Source organism: Falco punctatus, assembly GCF_963210335.1.
Source record: "Falco punctatus genome assembly, chromosome: 6".
In the NCBI taxonomy this organism is placed as follows: Eukaryota; Metazoa; Chordata; class Aves; order Falconiformes; family Falconidae; genus Falco; species Falco punctatus.
In genome coordinates, this window is record NC_137585.1 from 36,376,241 (window position 1) to 36,391,335 (window position 15,095).

General features: G+C 43.6%; 1 protein-coding gene across 22 annotated transcripts in view; it reads left to right on the plus strand.

Annotated features, from left to right (window-relative positions):
* The first annotated feature begins 67 nt into the window (after positions 1-67).
* The window catches only part of XPNPEP3 (X-prolyl aminopeptidase 3), a 36,863-nt gene continuing 21,835 nt past the window's right edge, over positions 68-15,095 (plus strand). For 20 of the 22 annotated variants that reach the window (XR_013929033.1, XR_013929034.1, XR_013929035.1 and 17 more), the window contains exons 1-9: positions 68-466; positions 2,121-2,237; positions 4,722-5,129; positions 6,974-7,176; positions 8,056-8,118; positions 9,456-9,569; positions 11,986-12,071; positions 12,710-12,893; positions 14,943-15,063. Coding sequence is in view for 1 of the 22 variants with exons in the window: in XM_080393049.1 (XP_080249175.1) it covers positions 406-466; positions 2,121-2,237; positions 4,722-5,129; positions 6,974-7,176; positions 8,056-8,118; positions 9,456-9,569; positions 11,986-12,071; positions 12,710-12,893; positions 14,943-15,063 (1,357 nt within the window). In the remaining 21 variants the exon portion in view is untranslated. Of the gene's footprint in view, positions 467-2,120; positions 2,249-4,721; positions 5,130-6,973; positions 7,177-8,055; positions 8,119-9,455; positions 9,570-11,985; positions 12,072-12,709; positions 12,894-14,102; positions 14,223-14,942; positions 15,064-15,095 lie in introns of all 22 variants that reach the window. The other 2 variants (XR_013929052.1, XR_013929032.1) reach the window with 2 other exon arrangements.

Genomic DNA, 15,095 nt, shown 5'->3' on the forward strand with positions numbered 1-15,095 from the left:
CCCCGCCCGCCGGGCCCCGCCCGCCCCAGGGACTGACCCCGCCCTGCCGCCGCGCCGCGGCGGGAACGTTCTAGAAGCGGAGGTGGCCGCCGAGTCACGCCTGGTGCGGCATCGCTCCCTGTTTCGCATCGCCGCCCACCCCTCCTCGCCCTTCGCTGCCGGGATCCCGCCGTGGCCCTGGCTCCCCCCCACGTCTCCCGGCCGGGCGGCACAGGCGGGCGCGGCGGGCGCCTCAGGCGACGATCATTGGCGGCGGCGGCCGCGCTCGCTGATGGTGTCAGAGCGCGGCGCCGCGGCGGGGAAGGCCCGGCCATGCGCGGGCTGGGCCGGCGCAGGGGCGCCTGGGCCTGGCGGGGGCGCGGGCAGGCGGCCGGTCGGGCGCCGCGGTAGCCGCGTCCCTCGGACATGTCGCGCCTCTCGGCCCGCAGGCTTGGTGCGGCGCTGAGGGGCTGGCGCGGCTTCTCAGGTCAGAGTCCTTCTCCCCCCACGTGCCTTACTCCGCTCTGCCGGTGCAGCCGCACTCGGTGCAGCAGGGCCCTGCGCGGCCTCCGCCCTCGGGGCTCCGGTAACGCTGCCGGGGCCACGCTCAGCGCTACCGCCGCTTAGGGCCTTCCTTCTGTCCCGGCCCAGCTGGGTTTGCCGGGCCTGGGCAACCGTTCCGCGGGGCGTGCGGGAGGCGGCGCTCCCGGCAGCGAAGCTGTAGCCCCAGCCGCGTTGTATCCGTGGGAAGAACGGCTTATTACTTGACAAATAAAGCACCGATGTGGAAAGCTTCTCGCTGTCTTTAAAATACTGCTTTATTTCATAGTTGCTGTGTTCTGTCTCGTTGCGAGCTATCCTGCTTGTCTGCTGTGTTCGTGGAGAGGAACTGAGAACACTTTTTAGACAGCCCAAAAAGCCGAAATCCCATTGCGCTGCCTCAGCCTCCTAGACTGTTACTCCAGTCAGTCATTACACAGCGAATGCTTCATGTTATGACTCTCACCTGTCATGCATAAGTAATCTTCAATTAGCAGCTAGCCATACTGGCTCCCACAGAAAATCCGTGGTCTGCATGTTTTGCTATAAGTCTCTTGAGTCTCGGCCTTGCTGAAAGGCCCACAGCTGTTCTGCTACTGCTGTGCTTGCTTATGCTAGTGAAGAGTTGATTATTATTTGTTCTAAGAATCCAGTGCTGTGCTACAGCAGCATGAGTTGATTTTTGTAGTAGTCGCATGTTAAGTGACATAAAAGAGAACCAGTTTCCAAAACATCAGCTGGTAGATGTTAGGAAACTGATTACTGTCTCCTTCCATGTGTCTGATGATTTGCATCTAGGCACAAGCAATTTTTAGCTGCAAAAGGCTGTGACTGCAAATTCCAAAGTAGTAAAGTTTGTGACATTTAGTTTTTGTCTTACCGTGCACACCCCCAGCTCCCAAATGCACACTTGTAACTCTCTTTAAAATTTGTCTGCTTTGGCTGTTTGTGGATTTGGAAGTGGGATGCATAACTATGCTTCTGATGAACTGCCTTCAATTTTGCTAACGCTACGGTCAAGTAAGTCAAATACATAAACAGAGAGTCTTGAGTGTCTTTCATCAGGAAAAAAATTGCATTGCTGCGTAAATGTGTGTTAGTTGATGGCTTCTTTTTAGCATTATTAATAAAAAAAACAAAAAAACAAAACCCAAACTGGAAGGGCCTTGAAAACTATAATTGTTCTGGATAAGTGGTATTTTTTTAAGACATAGTCAAGAAATGATAGGCAGATGTGCTTCATGCTCTGAGGTGTTTGTGGGAAGCAAGGGAGGGAGAGTGCCAAGTGCATCACACCCACGAGAATAAACAGATGTGCAAACCAACATAGCTTTCTGGGTTTTCTTCTGGGTTGTCAGGTTTAGTGTGTGTTAATTTCTTTCGATTTGATTTATGAATATTTGATCATTAGTTGAGTTGTGTGCACGTTGTTTCACAAAATATTGTGGTAGACAACAAATTGAGAAGTTAAGGAGGGATATTTATGTGTTATAAGGTTAGTGAATGCAGTATACTAAGAGTCAAGTGTATGGAGGATGATTTTGCAGTTTTCTAACAAGAAAGGTCTTTTACCTTGACATGGTGCATTTCTTTTGCTCTAGTTTGCAAGTCATGTGCTCTCCGAAGATTTTCAATCCAGCCTGCCCAGCAGAAGAGGATTCCAAACCGGTATTTGGGCCAGCCCAGCCCCTTCACACACCCACACCTTCTCAAACAAGGTTAGATTCAGGTGCTGTATAAGGCAATCATTGGTATTTTCTTGTCTGTATTTTTCTGAGGTGTCTAGGACAGAGTATTAATTTGCTGCATCACAGGTGTCCATGGTTTCAGCTGTTTGTGATTCTCATCATTAGGCAGTAATTATATTTAGTAGCTAATTTCCTTGTCTGAGATGATACTGAGTCCACAAATAGGCTTCACATGTTAGCTTTTTACCTTTTTTCTTGTGGCATGCTTGGTGTTGCTTACTTTGGTACTGCAGACCTTTCACGGGAGTGGCATTTCACGAGCTTGTTGCCCTGCAAATATATATGATTTATATTAAGGGGGAGACCTTTGTGCAAGCTGAACTGCCAGAATGCTTCATATCCAATGTCTTGTGAGTCACAAAATAAAGGTCTCATTCAGAAAAGGAGATGGGGGGAGAGACATTGATAGATAGACACCACTTATCAAAAGAAAATATCCCCTTCAGAAGAGTATTCAAAGCTGGAAAAGAAGAAAAAGAGACTTGTGGCTATGAAGTTAGATGGTGGCGGTGAAAGAGAAGCTGAGGTGCAGATTTTTGAGATTAATGAAAATGAGCATGTAGGTATGAGATGACCATGATTAAAAAAATTTGGAAGTGAAAATATATTCAAGAATATATCCAGCAAAGCATTCTAGATATGTGTTGTCCTTCCATAGGTGGGTAAACGGGGAGAACAGATGACTATATAACCATATACCTCTATATTTAATTGTAGAATAATGCCAGTCAGAAGGAACCTCACAAAGTTAGCAGGTCCACCCTCTGCTCAAAGCTGGGCTAACTTGAATATTAGCTCAGGGTACTGATTAACAGCTCACAGTAAGTGAGGCTGACCATTTTAAAGGTATTCAGCGGAAGAGAATTCTAGCTGCCCACAGTAATTTTCCATTTAATAAAGGAGTGGTGTTTTCCTTAAAATAATATGACATTGGTTTGTTACAATTACTGTTTTAAAAATGAAAGGCCTTTAAGGCAAAGAGAATTTCCAGGCCTCGCAGTCAGAAGACAAATGGGATTTCCGTGTTTCACCTCATTGCAGCTTCTAAACTTCACTGGACTGTGGTTGTTAGAAAACTGACTGGAATGTGGTGGAGCATGTGAAATTTTCAGTATAACATTGCAGAAATGTGAGATCAGATTGCATTAAAACAGTTTCTGTATTCTCTGTAATTTCTAGATCTGCATGGTAAAACAAATATAGTAGTTTTATTGGTTTGTTTGCTGGGAGTTTTTTTAGACTTTCAAAACCAAATAGGTGTTGGGGATGTATTTTTTTAAAAGGTGTAAATATGTGATTTTCTTGAACTCTTTTGTCAAGGAAAAACATTCTGGAGAGAATTTGCCCCTCCAACCCCACTCACGCAAGAATCTACTTAAACTACAAGTCAGATTTCAACTTTTGTTCTAGAATTGTCACTGTATAATACATCAAAGAGGAAGAAAAGATAATCAAAGTAGAAAGTTAACAGTATGAAAATGCATTCTATATTAAAATAGGATATTAGCCAAAGTACTGATTAAGGCTCCTATATTAATTTAGATCATAGTTAAGGAGTCTTACATACTTAAAAATACATACTTCAGCTGTTGTTCTTTGTTCTTTCAACTTCTGTCTGGTTTTGGTGAGTGTCTTCATCGCTGTACTTTGTAGCTTTTGTGACTAGAGCAGTTTAAAATACACTGCCATCTAAGAGATTGGTTGTTTAGTTAGAGTCATTAGGATTGTAATATTTAACTTCAGAAAAATCCAAATTGCTAATTATCGAGGAAAGCTACATCAGCTCTGGAGAAGGTTCCTTCTCTTAATCGGAGTGATGCCAGCCTGCAGTTTGCGTTTGGTTTCTGCCTGGAATCTTGCTTGTGACTGGTTTGACACTGCCACCTCTGTGTTTCTGCCTGATCTCCTAGTATCTGTAACACTCAGTCTGCCCCTTATGGTTTAGAACTAGTTACTTTATGAGTTGACTTAGTGTGTATTTGAATAGATGTTCTCGCTTTATCTGAGGAAATTAATGCTCAACCTCAGGAGGTAATCTTCTGTTCAATGTCCAGATGCTATAAACCCCATCAGTTTTCAGCAGTCAAAGTTCAGTTTGCCTTGCCCCTTCCCCTTTTTTCATGTCTCTGCAAACGTCCATCTTTTTGGATGTTTGTCTAAATCTGCCAGGTTTTTTGATTTCTCCCTTTGCACGTATTTGCAGAAATACGTAACAGAAAATCTGGTTGGTTAACATAAATTTCTGTCTTTGCATGATAGAGAAGCAGACTGAGGATGTGCTGTAGGGATGGAAGCTGAAGAGGTGAATGAGAGTGCAGTAGAAAGGCTCGTGAGGGATTACAACAAAGCCATGCATGTGAAAGGCATCAGGGAGTAGGCAAAAATCAGGCATGTGAGTAGTAAAATGTCATGAGTGCTTTGAATTTGTCGATCTCGTTTGTTTTGTATTTGTAGGAGAGGTAACCCCAGGATTGTCACAGATGGAATATGCTCTTCGCCGACACAAACTGATGGCATTGATCCAGAAGGAAGCTCATGGCTGGGATGGATTGGACCACACCGTGATTCTGCTGTCCAACCCCACGTACTACATGACCAATGACATCCCCTATGTTTTCCACCAGGACACTAACTTCCTGTATCTCTGTGGGTTCCAGGAGCCTGACAGCATCTTGGTGCTGCAGAGCATTCCTGGCAAAGCACTGCCGTCCCACAAATCCATACTTTTTGTGCCCCGGAGAGATCCATGCCGAGAGCTGTGGGACGGGCCCAGATCAGGCACAGATGGAGCAATTGCTCTCACAGGAGTAGATGAAGCTTACACCATCGAGGAGTTCAGGCACTTAGTGGCCAAGCTGAAAGGTAACAAAAAATGGAAGGGGAATGAGATGAGGTGTGGTTTGCAGGGTCTGAATGGTATGGGTTTGGAAGGTGGTCTGTGACACCAGTTCAAAACTTACCATGAAGTTGGGGAGGTCCAGGAGGTATGGCAGTATGACAAAGGCAGTTGTGAGTTCTCATTAGCTTCTCGAGAGTCACCAGTGGATATGTAGTTTTGCAAAGAATAGTTTTTTCTCCCCTCTGAATTTCTTGTGTATCCATGTGAATGCCTGTGTGCATATCTGTGAAACATAAGGAACAGCATAAGCAAGAAAGCATCGCAAACTATGTTGTTTTAGTCATAGCTTTTTGGTGACAGAGCCAGAACCACGTGAGGTATAGGAAACTTGAAGGTATTTTACTCATAATAGACTTTGAAAATGATCCACACAGGGAGGTTTTTAGCCCACTCACCTTTTTTAGTTAGATGTTGACTTATTCTTGCAATGTGAATGTTGCTATCCTTTAGACATGTTCTTCTGCGTCTAACATTACCATGTAGCCTCAATACTTATAATCCACAGTGAATTCAGATGCATTATAAAATGAAGTTGAAGGCTTATGACAATATAAAAAGGGCAAAGGCTTGGGGGATTACACAAATAGAGTGAATTCTGGGGTCTTAAATACCAAAATACCATCTCAGATTCTAGTTATTTTGTTTCAAAAAAAGGATATATTGAAAATAGAAAAGTCACAGAAAGGACAACAAGGATGATGAAAAATATGGAGTGGAGTCTGTATGAAATATATGCTGGACAAACCTGCTCAGATTAAAAAAGAGAAAACAGAAGGTAAGGTATGAGAGATGTGTATGCTTATGGAAAGCACAGAGAGGATGAGTAGAAATGAATAGTTGCTATTTTTCATGATTTACGAAGGGAACAATGAAATGATCACATGGCAGGTTTTGATACCTTTTAAGTTTTAAGTTGTAGATCATTCATGGAAGGCTTGGAATGTCAAAGTTATAAGTTTTAAGACTGTCAAAGGTAGTTTTTAGTTCTGTGGGGGAGAGGTCCATGAAAAGCAGTTCATCACTGTAATGAAAATGCATCCTTGAAATGAAGAAACCAGAATGGGGAGGAAGTGCCAAGGGAAATACTCTTTCATAAATATGGTTTCTTAGAGACTTCTTGTAAGCTTCTGCTAATGGCTACTGTCACCGAAGGAGAGCCTAGGTGGACTTTAGCTGTGATTCAGCATGGCTTTTCTACTCATTGCCATTTAAAATGCTGTGGGGAGAATGCTGGTGCTAACTGTGATGTTCTAAATACATTTCTACATAGGTAAATACATTTGTCCTCAGTAAGTTCATATTCTTTGAATGGCTGAAATAAGCAGTTGTTCCCCAAAGATATTCTGAAGTGTAGTTTGATAAAGAACCTGATTCCATGCGATAGGTAAAAGGTAAATTGTCTTCAGGCGGGAGCATCAGGGGGACAGGCTAAATGAGAGAATAACTCAGAACATGCACCACTGCAGTGCAACAGCTGCTTTGCTTACGCAAGTGCAACTTTGATACCAAACTCTGGATGGATCTGTGCAAGATGCATGTGTTCAGCGATTATCATAAAACCCAGTGTTTGCATAGAAGTGGGGTTTGTCAAATCTACATGCTATGAGTTGGTAATCTTCCAGATTCTGAATAGATTTCTAGTATCCTGTTACACTGAAAGTGTCTGTATGGTCTGTAAATGATTGAGAGGAAATTAGTTTCTCAAATGTAGCAGCAGGTCTGGTTTAGGAGGCGTGAGTTTGTCCAGTATATGGAGGACATTTCTACATTTATTTTCATCTGTATCAGCTTTTGTTTTGTGTTCTAGGGGAGTCAAACATTGTTTGGTACGACTTGACAAAACCAGTGCATACAAAGCTGCACTCTGACTACATGCAGCCCCTGGCTGAGATAAAATCTCAGAACAAAAACCACATCCAGGGCATCCGACATCTAGTGCAAAACCTTCGGCTGATCAAATCTCCTGCAGAGATTGAAAGGATGAAGATAGCTGGACGGGTGACAGCAGAGGTATGGGGTCATGTCTTCTCCAGATGAACCAATGCATTCCTTTAAAGAAGAGAGGGGAGAGGGCTGTTGATGGGGTGACGGGTTGGAAGGACAGGTTTGGTTTAATCTGTTACTGAACTTCTGTGCCTCGACTATCAGCTGGGCTCAGCTCCCTCCAGGTGACAAGGAGAAACAGGAAGACTGCTTGGACTACCAGCTTCTTGCAGTTAGTGTAACTCCAGTGAAAACAAACCAGCAGCTGTTAGACTTTGTTTAAAACCAGTATCTATTCAGGAACAGGAATAACCTCTTCCCAGCTTCCCCTCTCCTTCCCCATGCCATTTTCTTTCCCATTTATCCTTTTGATTTTGAAGAAATGGGACTTTTGTGAACATGTTTCCTTTGTATGTCTCCATGTTTCCCCTTCTCCCTCAAATATATTTTGAATTTATTGGGCAGTTTTAAACAAACCTGACAGATACCTCAAATGGAGTTCTGTCTTTATGAATATTATTAAAATAGATAGCCAAATAGGAAAGAGAGGCACAGCTTGTCTTTCTCTTGGAGAGGAGGAAGGAAAAGCTGCATAAGACACTCCTATTATATGTGAGGGAATCCACAGGTGAGACAACTCATAAAATGCCAACCCCTGGCATCAGCTTCAATCATCTAATCCTTGTTCAAAAACTAGAGCCAAGCAGCCCCTAAATACAGTTTCAAGGGGAACAGAGCTTAATTGGTTTGGGTCCTGGTAGCACTCTGCATTTTCAGCTGCCTCTGGTTCCTGTGTTCTGGGCCAGCTGATTTTAGGCCTTCCTCAAAAGACAGCAGGTAAAAAAAACCCCAACTTCCTTCAAGTTCAGGCTCCTTTGCTAACTGAAAGGCCTTTCTTTTTCGTAGGCTTTCACAGAGACAATGTTTGCCAGCAAATCCCCGGTGGATGAAGCTTTTCTTTATGCAAAGGTGAGTACTTTGTGGCCGGAGGTGATATAGAAGGGCTGGGTGTTGGTTATCCTTCCAGGAAACTAGAAATGACAGATCTCTTCGTAATGTGCCTCCCACTGTAGCACATTTCTCCTTCACCCAGTTCTTGTGATTCCTAGGACATGTGGAAAAGTCGGTGTGATGAATTCTTCAGCTGTGCTTCCGGTACCCTTTTTGAAGGAACATAGCGGTTGTCTTTTTCTACTGTATTTGAACACAAAACTTACTAAACAATCAGAGATAACAGTTATTACCTTATTCTATAATACAGGTCTACTGTACAGAGCTTAAGTAGTTATCACACTTAGTTGTAAAGCCTGCTTCTTTTGACTCTAGCCTCTGACTACATCACATTACCACAGCTGTCTTGAAGCTTTCAGTTACAGTAGACGCCTGTCAGTTACAAAATAAGGACTAATTGGCCTGCTCCTTTGGTAAGGAAGTTTGTAAAGAAGTGCAGTGAGATGCTTGCTTGAGAAACATCAGCAGGATTTGACCCTCTATTACGATGTAGGTGGGCCTGTGCTGACATGGCACTGAGCAGCAGTGACTGTCGTAAAGAAAATTATTTTAATTAAAGTGTATTTTACAGATCAATTTTTCACTCCAGATCAGGATTGTAAAACCTGGTTTACTATCTGTAGGTATCCTGGAGTGTTCTGTCCCATGGGGTTTTGGTAGTTACAGAAAAGACATGTTATTCATATATTAAGGATATAGAGGGTCTTTATAGATGTCAGTTTATTAACTTCCATGCTTTCATCAGCTTCATCACTCAAGAAAGGTAAAGGAACTTGAAGCTTACAATGCTTTTCTCTTTTTTTCTTCCCCTTGGACATTAAGGTAGTGCATGCTTTCAAACATTTTAGTTTAACAGAGTAATGAAAATAGATGCTGTTGTAAATATCCTGGTACTTGCAATTTTAAAAGGCAACAACAAAACATGACTGTTGTCATGCTGATGTTTAGGATCTTTGAAATTTGTAAAATTGTATGGCAACTAAGAGCATCCTCACTTTGATTTGTGGCAGCGTAATGAATGTCTGAAACAATATTGAACAGCTTGCACCAGAAAGTGCTTCCATGAGACCAGATGCAGACTTTAAACACTCTCATGAAAAGGGGATAGTTCTGTATTTTTTTTCTCCAGTGTTCTTGGAAAACCTCCGAGGCTGCTTTCATTTAGTAAACTCACTTTCCAGTTTTTTGTGTTGTACAAATTAAGAAAACAGTTGTAGGACACGAATTATAATAGTCCCGGGGCAGTTAATGATCTGAATCAGACTAACGGTGTCCTCTCTGAATTGGTATTCCAGTTTGAATTCGAGTGCCGGGCTCGTGGTGCTGACATCTTGGCGTACCCCCCTGTTGTTGCTGGTGGCAACAGATCAAACACTTTGCACTATGTGAAGAACAATCAGCTCATCAAGGTAAACCATATGCTGTCCAGTAACTTAGAATGCAGTGCTGTGACACACTGTCCCCATATGTATCCCCTGGGTGCTCTTTGTTTTGACTGAACAGATGAAAACAGGTACCTGTTTTCAAGTGAGCAGGGGAAAGGAATCCTACCCTGGTTAGTTTTACTGTCAGTGACAGATTAACTTTGTTCCATCTAGTCTCTTTCTCTCCTCTTTGCACTTGCTGCAGTGTTTTCTGAACAATGAAAGGACTTGCAAACAAGCTTGCAAATTACTTCATTTAGCAAGCATGTCTGGTCCCACACTGTGTGCAGCAGTGCGCAGTTCTGGGTGGGCTGCTAAGCACACAAAAGAGAGGGACGACTGCAGGAGGCAGAGTGAAGGCACTGTAGGGGGTCTTCTGCTGTCACTTGCATTGATTGGCCTTGCATTGCAGCATAAGGTGCAATAGTGTGTTCCTGCTCTGGCAAAGATGAAAAGCATTTTGGACTCCATGTAGGCCAGCAAAGCAGGGAAAGAATCAACGTTAAATGTTGAGAGGTAGATTGGACAGCTGTAGGTAAATTAACGTGTCTTGTCTTACTTTGAAGATTCACATTATTGAATTGAGCCCTCTCCAGCTTTCCTGACACATGCTTTTAGATTCAGTTAACTGTTTTCAAAAGCAATATTCCCCCACTGCTCCACTCATGATTCGCTTTCAGAGGAGCATATTTTTCCTCTGTCTTAATGCAGGATGAAACTTTCCCCCACTAGCGTTGTCTTTTCTTGAAGCTGGCATGCTAGCAGACCTTGAAATGATCTGCAGAAACAGACATACAAAAGATATGACAGGCTGCTTTTGGCAGCCTTTGTTGTACTGTCATCCAAGGTCAGGCATGCTCATGTAACTCTGGTTGTTTCTGTTAAAGTTGTTCACTGAAATGGCTGTCACTTGTTGGTTGGGTTTTTTTTTTCAAAACTGTTAAGTAGGAGATTAAACTTGTAAACTTGACTCTTCCTTTGTGTGCTGCTTCTTACAGATCTTGTTGCCAAATAGGCTGACAAGGTGTCTAATGTGAAAGGTAGTGGAAGGCTGCTTATGGCCTTATGTGGACTTCATTCAGTCCACCACTTAGTGGACTCAGCTTTAAAGAAAGAGGACAGGATGCACAATGTAAGGCACTTACCGGACAATCAAACCACAGGCTGAATTCCCTTAGCCAATAAATTGTTACTTGGCTTGTTTAATTGCTTGGAAGAGGGCAGGTGCTATAATTTCATATTTTACTTGAAGAATTGAACCAGCTGTTCTGAAAAAGTTTAAAAGTACAGTTTAAATGGATAGTTAATGGCCTGTCATTCAGTGGGATAGTGATATCTGCTCGCTGCTAGTTTATCTACCGTATAAGGGTTTGTGGCACTTAACTGTGCACAATGATAGTAGCTAGCACTGGAAGTAGTGCTAGCAGTGAAATTCTGCTTCTTATTTTTTCCCTTAATGTGCTACAATTATTCTTTGTCATTCCACATCATGGCTTCTGATGCAAGTCACAGTTCTGTGGAGTGAATCTCTATAAAAGGCTTTGGATTGCATGTAGTATAAATCCATTGAGAATTTAATCCAAACTTTTTACAGACCTCACTGCTCTATTTGTTGTTAACCCCTTTAAGAAGGCAAAGCAAGGCAGTGGTTTTGTTCCCAGTCCTTTGTCTTTTTTGCATGGCTTTTTGGTAGATGTGCAGTCAGTGATTTAATTGACATGGAACAGTTTTGCTGAACTGAATTGGAGGTTCACATCTCCAAAAGTTTTTTTTCATCACCAGATGGATTCAGAGCAGTCAAGAATATATCTTGGAGCAGTCAAGAAAGTCCCAGAAGAGAACAGGGAAGATGGTTCAATACTGCATTTACAGTAGTGATGCACTGTCAGAGAAGTGATTCTGCTGGGTGCTTCTGCCTTGTGACAAGGCTAAATCTTTAGCTATTGGTGATCTTGTGGGTAGCTCAGAAATATATGTTTTTGTTGCAAATCCCTTCTGTCTCAGTCACAAGCAGCAAAATTCTAGTGAAAGGAGTCACTGGTGTAATTTGCTGGAGTAAGTGATGCAGGTGTGAATGGGACTGATGTCTCAGAGCACAGAATAGTTCAAGAAAAATGTCTGGTTTTCCTCCAAAGTGTTTGAAAATCAATGTGTTAAGAATTCAGGCTGTAGATAAGCATAACAGTCAAGAGATTATCTTGCAGAGAAACAATCCAACTGGAATAGCCTATTTATAAACAGTAGCACCTGGGGTGCTGCTTGTTCTGCAAAAGGAATTCACATCTTTGCAGCTGTTTTGCAAAAATAAATACATAATCTCCTTTCCTGCTCTCAGACAGAAAAATCAATTCGGTTAATAGCCAGACTGACCCACAGGGCATTTTTTCCTGTTATTTTTCAGGATGGTGAACTGGTCTTGCTAGATGGTGGATGTGAGTTTTCCTGCTATGTAAGTGACATCACGCGTACCTGGCCTGTCAATGGAAGGTACAGTATAATAAGGCTGTTTTGAAGAACTTTGAGAAGCTCATAAATAATTGATGGATTGAGTGTTTAATCTCTGTGTGAGTAGTTTTAACGTGCCCCATTCTGTGATTCTTCAGAGTAATCAAATTATATAAACTAATCTTTCAGCATGAGAAGCTGTATTCCCCACTGCCTCATTAATTACTGCATGAATATATGCGATTACTGCTATTTCCAGCTATTACAGTGTGCTTAAAGTGCAGAGAGGGCTTTTGTGTGCTCAGATGTGGCTGACTCTGGTTGTGTGAAAGAAAACAGGAGTTTAGTTGACCTGTACATGGTTGTCAGTCATGAATTTATTGGTGTGATGTCCCTGTGATTGTGTGTTTGATTCCTGTATGTTTTGCTCAAGTGCATTCTTTTTCCTGTAGTAGCTTTGCCTTGGGGTTAGGTTGTCAGCTGAGACCCTGCCTCTACACATTGTACTGAAGGGCATGTTGTGGTGATGCTTTGTCTGGCATTTCATATGAGGAGACAGTTGCTTTCCTTTCTGACTTTCCCTGCTCCAACATTGAACTGAATCTGTCCCCAGAATAGGTTCTGGTTAGAGGTTTAATTGTGAGAAAATGTCCTTTGTTCCTTTTCTCAATGGTTTCCAGGTTCACCAAACCCCAAGCGGAACTATACCAGGCTGTCCTGGATATCCAGAAGTCTTGCCTGAGCCTCTGCTCCCCGGGTGTGAGTCTAGAAAATATCTACAGCCTCATGCTGAGCCTTATTGGACAAAAACTGAAAGAGCTGGGTGTTCTGAAGAGCAGCATCACTGAGAGCCACTTCTTCAAGGTACTTGAAGTTCTTTTTACTCCAGCTTCCCCCTACTAGGTCTGACTGTTTGCTCCTTGGGTTATGTTAGTGGCTTTAGTTTGGCTCAGGAATGTGCTTTTGAGATTTATCTTCTAATTGTCACCACACACTGTGCTTTAATTCATGATGTGGGCTGGTCTCAGCCCGGGACTGGATTTCTTTCAGACAAGGCTAAACTTGAAGATGTGTTCCAACCGTTCGCGCACAATTTGGTCTGAAGTAACCCCCCAATCTTACATGCACATAGTGTGAATCTTTGTTCCTTGGCACTTGCTGTTTCACTCTGCAGATATCCATTCCCATTGGCCCGCACTACTTGTTAGTGTAGATGCAGCTTTAGAGTACAGACAGTGTGAAGGGACCTATTAGAGACATTGGCACTAACACAAAATTCTGGGTCCAGGGCTGGCTGCAGGCAGTTAGTTGTCATTTTGCAATCTGTTTAACATAGCATAAATCTGCAGTGCCACCAAAAGGTGCAGCCCATTCTTCTCAGTCATTCCACCTGCTGCACCTTTTAGTGTTGGTATTGGGATTTACAGAGCTACGTGGTGAAGAAGACTGGGAAACTGGTCTGCCTTAGAGCCAAACCTGCAGGTAAAATAAGATAGGTTTTCAGTTAGAGAAGTTTATCTGGTCCCACTCACTGCAAACATGCATGATTTGCAAAAACTGTAAAACACCTCTACTCATAAGACCCCACCTGAAGTACTGTGTTAAGCTCTGGAGTCCCCAGCATAAAAAGGACATGGACCTGTTGGCATGAGTCCAGAGGAAGGCTACAAGTATGATCAGAGGGCTGGAGCACTTCTCCTATGAAGACAGGCTGAGAGAGTTGGAGTTTTTCAGCCTGGAGAAGAGAAGGTTCTGGGGAGACCTTATACCTGCCTTCCAGTGCCTAAAGGGGGGCTTTTAAGAAAGACAGGAACAGACTTTTTAGTAGGGCCTGTAGCGACAGGATGAGGGGTAATGGTTTTAAACTAAAAGAGGGTAGATTTAGATGAGATGTTAGGAAGAAATTCTTTACTGTGAGGGTGGTGAGGCACTGGAACAGGTTGCCCAGAGAAGCTGTGGATGCTCCATCCCTGGAAGTGTTCAAGGCCAGGTTGGATGGGGCTTTTAGGAACCTGGACTAGTGGAAGGTGTCCCTGCCCATGGCGGGGAGTTGAAACTGAGATTATCTTTAAGGTCTCTTCCAACCCAAACCATTCTGTGATTCTGTGATTGCTGATGCCCATGCAAGAAAGATGGCAGAACCAGGTGACGGAACTACTACCCCTTTGGTAGCAGGACAGATTTCTGCCACAGGTAACTGTCCCACGGTGTCAGTGCAGTAACAGCACAAGTCCTTGCCAGTGAGCAGAGGCGCCCGCAGGTTTCTCTCGGCAGGCAGCAGCACAGCCAGATGGGAGCAGCGCCTGCAGCTCAGCCCCCGGAGAAGCCCCGTAGGACAGAGGAGGAATTAGCTTTTTGATTCCTACTGTCAAGGAGCTTCTCTCTGGAGGGAGGGACATTAGGATCATGCGGGGGGAGGGAAGCGGTGTCTGTGGCCTGTAGAGGTGGATTAAAATCCTGCCATAGCTACTGAGCGAAACGCACACATTTGCCCGGTTGTGCCGATTTGCCACATGATGTAGCAGCTGTATCAGCTGCTTGTCAGGGTCTGCTGATGGGAGCAACCCAGGGCTTGGATGTTTGAGGGATGAAAGGGTTGGGGCAGCAAAGCTCAGTGAGCCAAAAACTGAAGTCTTGCCTGACATGCTGAGGCAGTGATGGGCTTGGCCTGTTTTTTTCAGTGAGGGGGAAAGGCCGTCTGCAATATGCTCATAATAGGCACCTCATACTGGTGAGTTTTAAGATCCATCCAGTTCTGGTGAATGGAAGGCAGCCGCTGGTGACCAAGTCATGGCAGTAAGATTGCTAGTTAAGCACATAACTGTTCTGTCTCTTCTTCCCATCTTTTGTATTGGAACAACAGGTTAGGCTGTGCTGAACTGCCTCCATGACACTTGTTTTGTCTTCTGCTAGGCTGTTCGAAAGTACTGCCCGCATCATGTGGGCCATTACTTGGGCATGGATGTTCATGATACCCCGGATATATCCCGATCGCTTCTGCTGCAGCCAGGCATGGTGATAACCATTGAACCAGGTAAAAAGATACGCAGTCAGTGGTGCACAAAA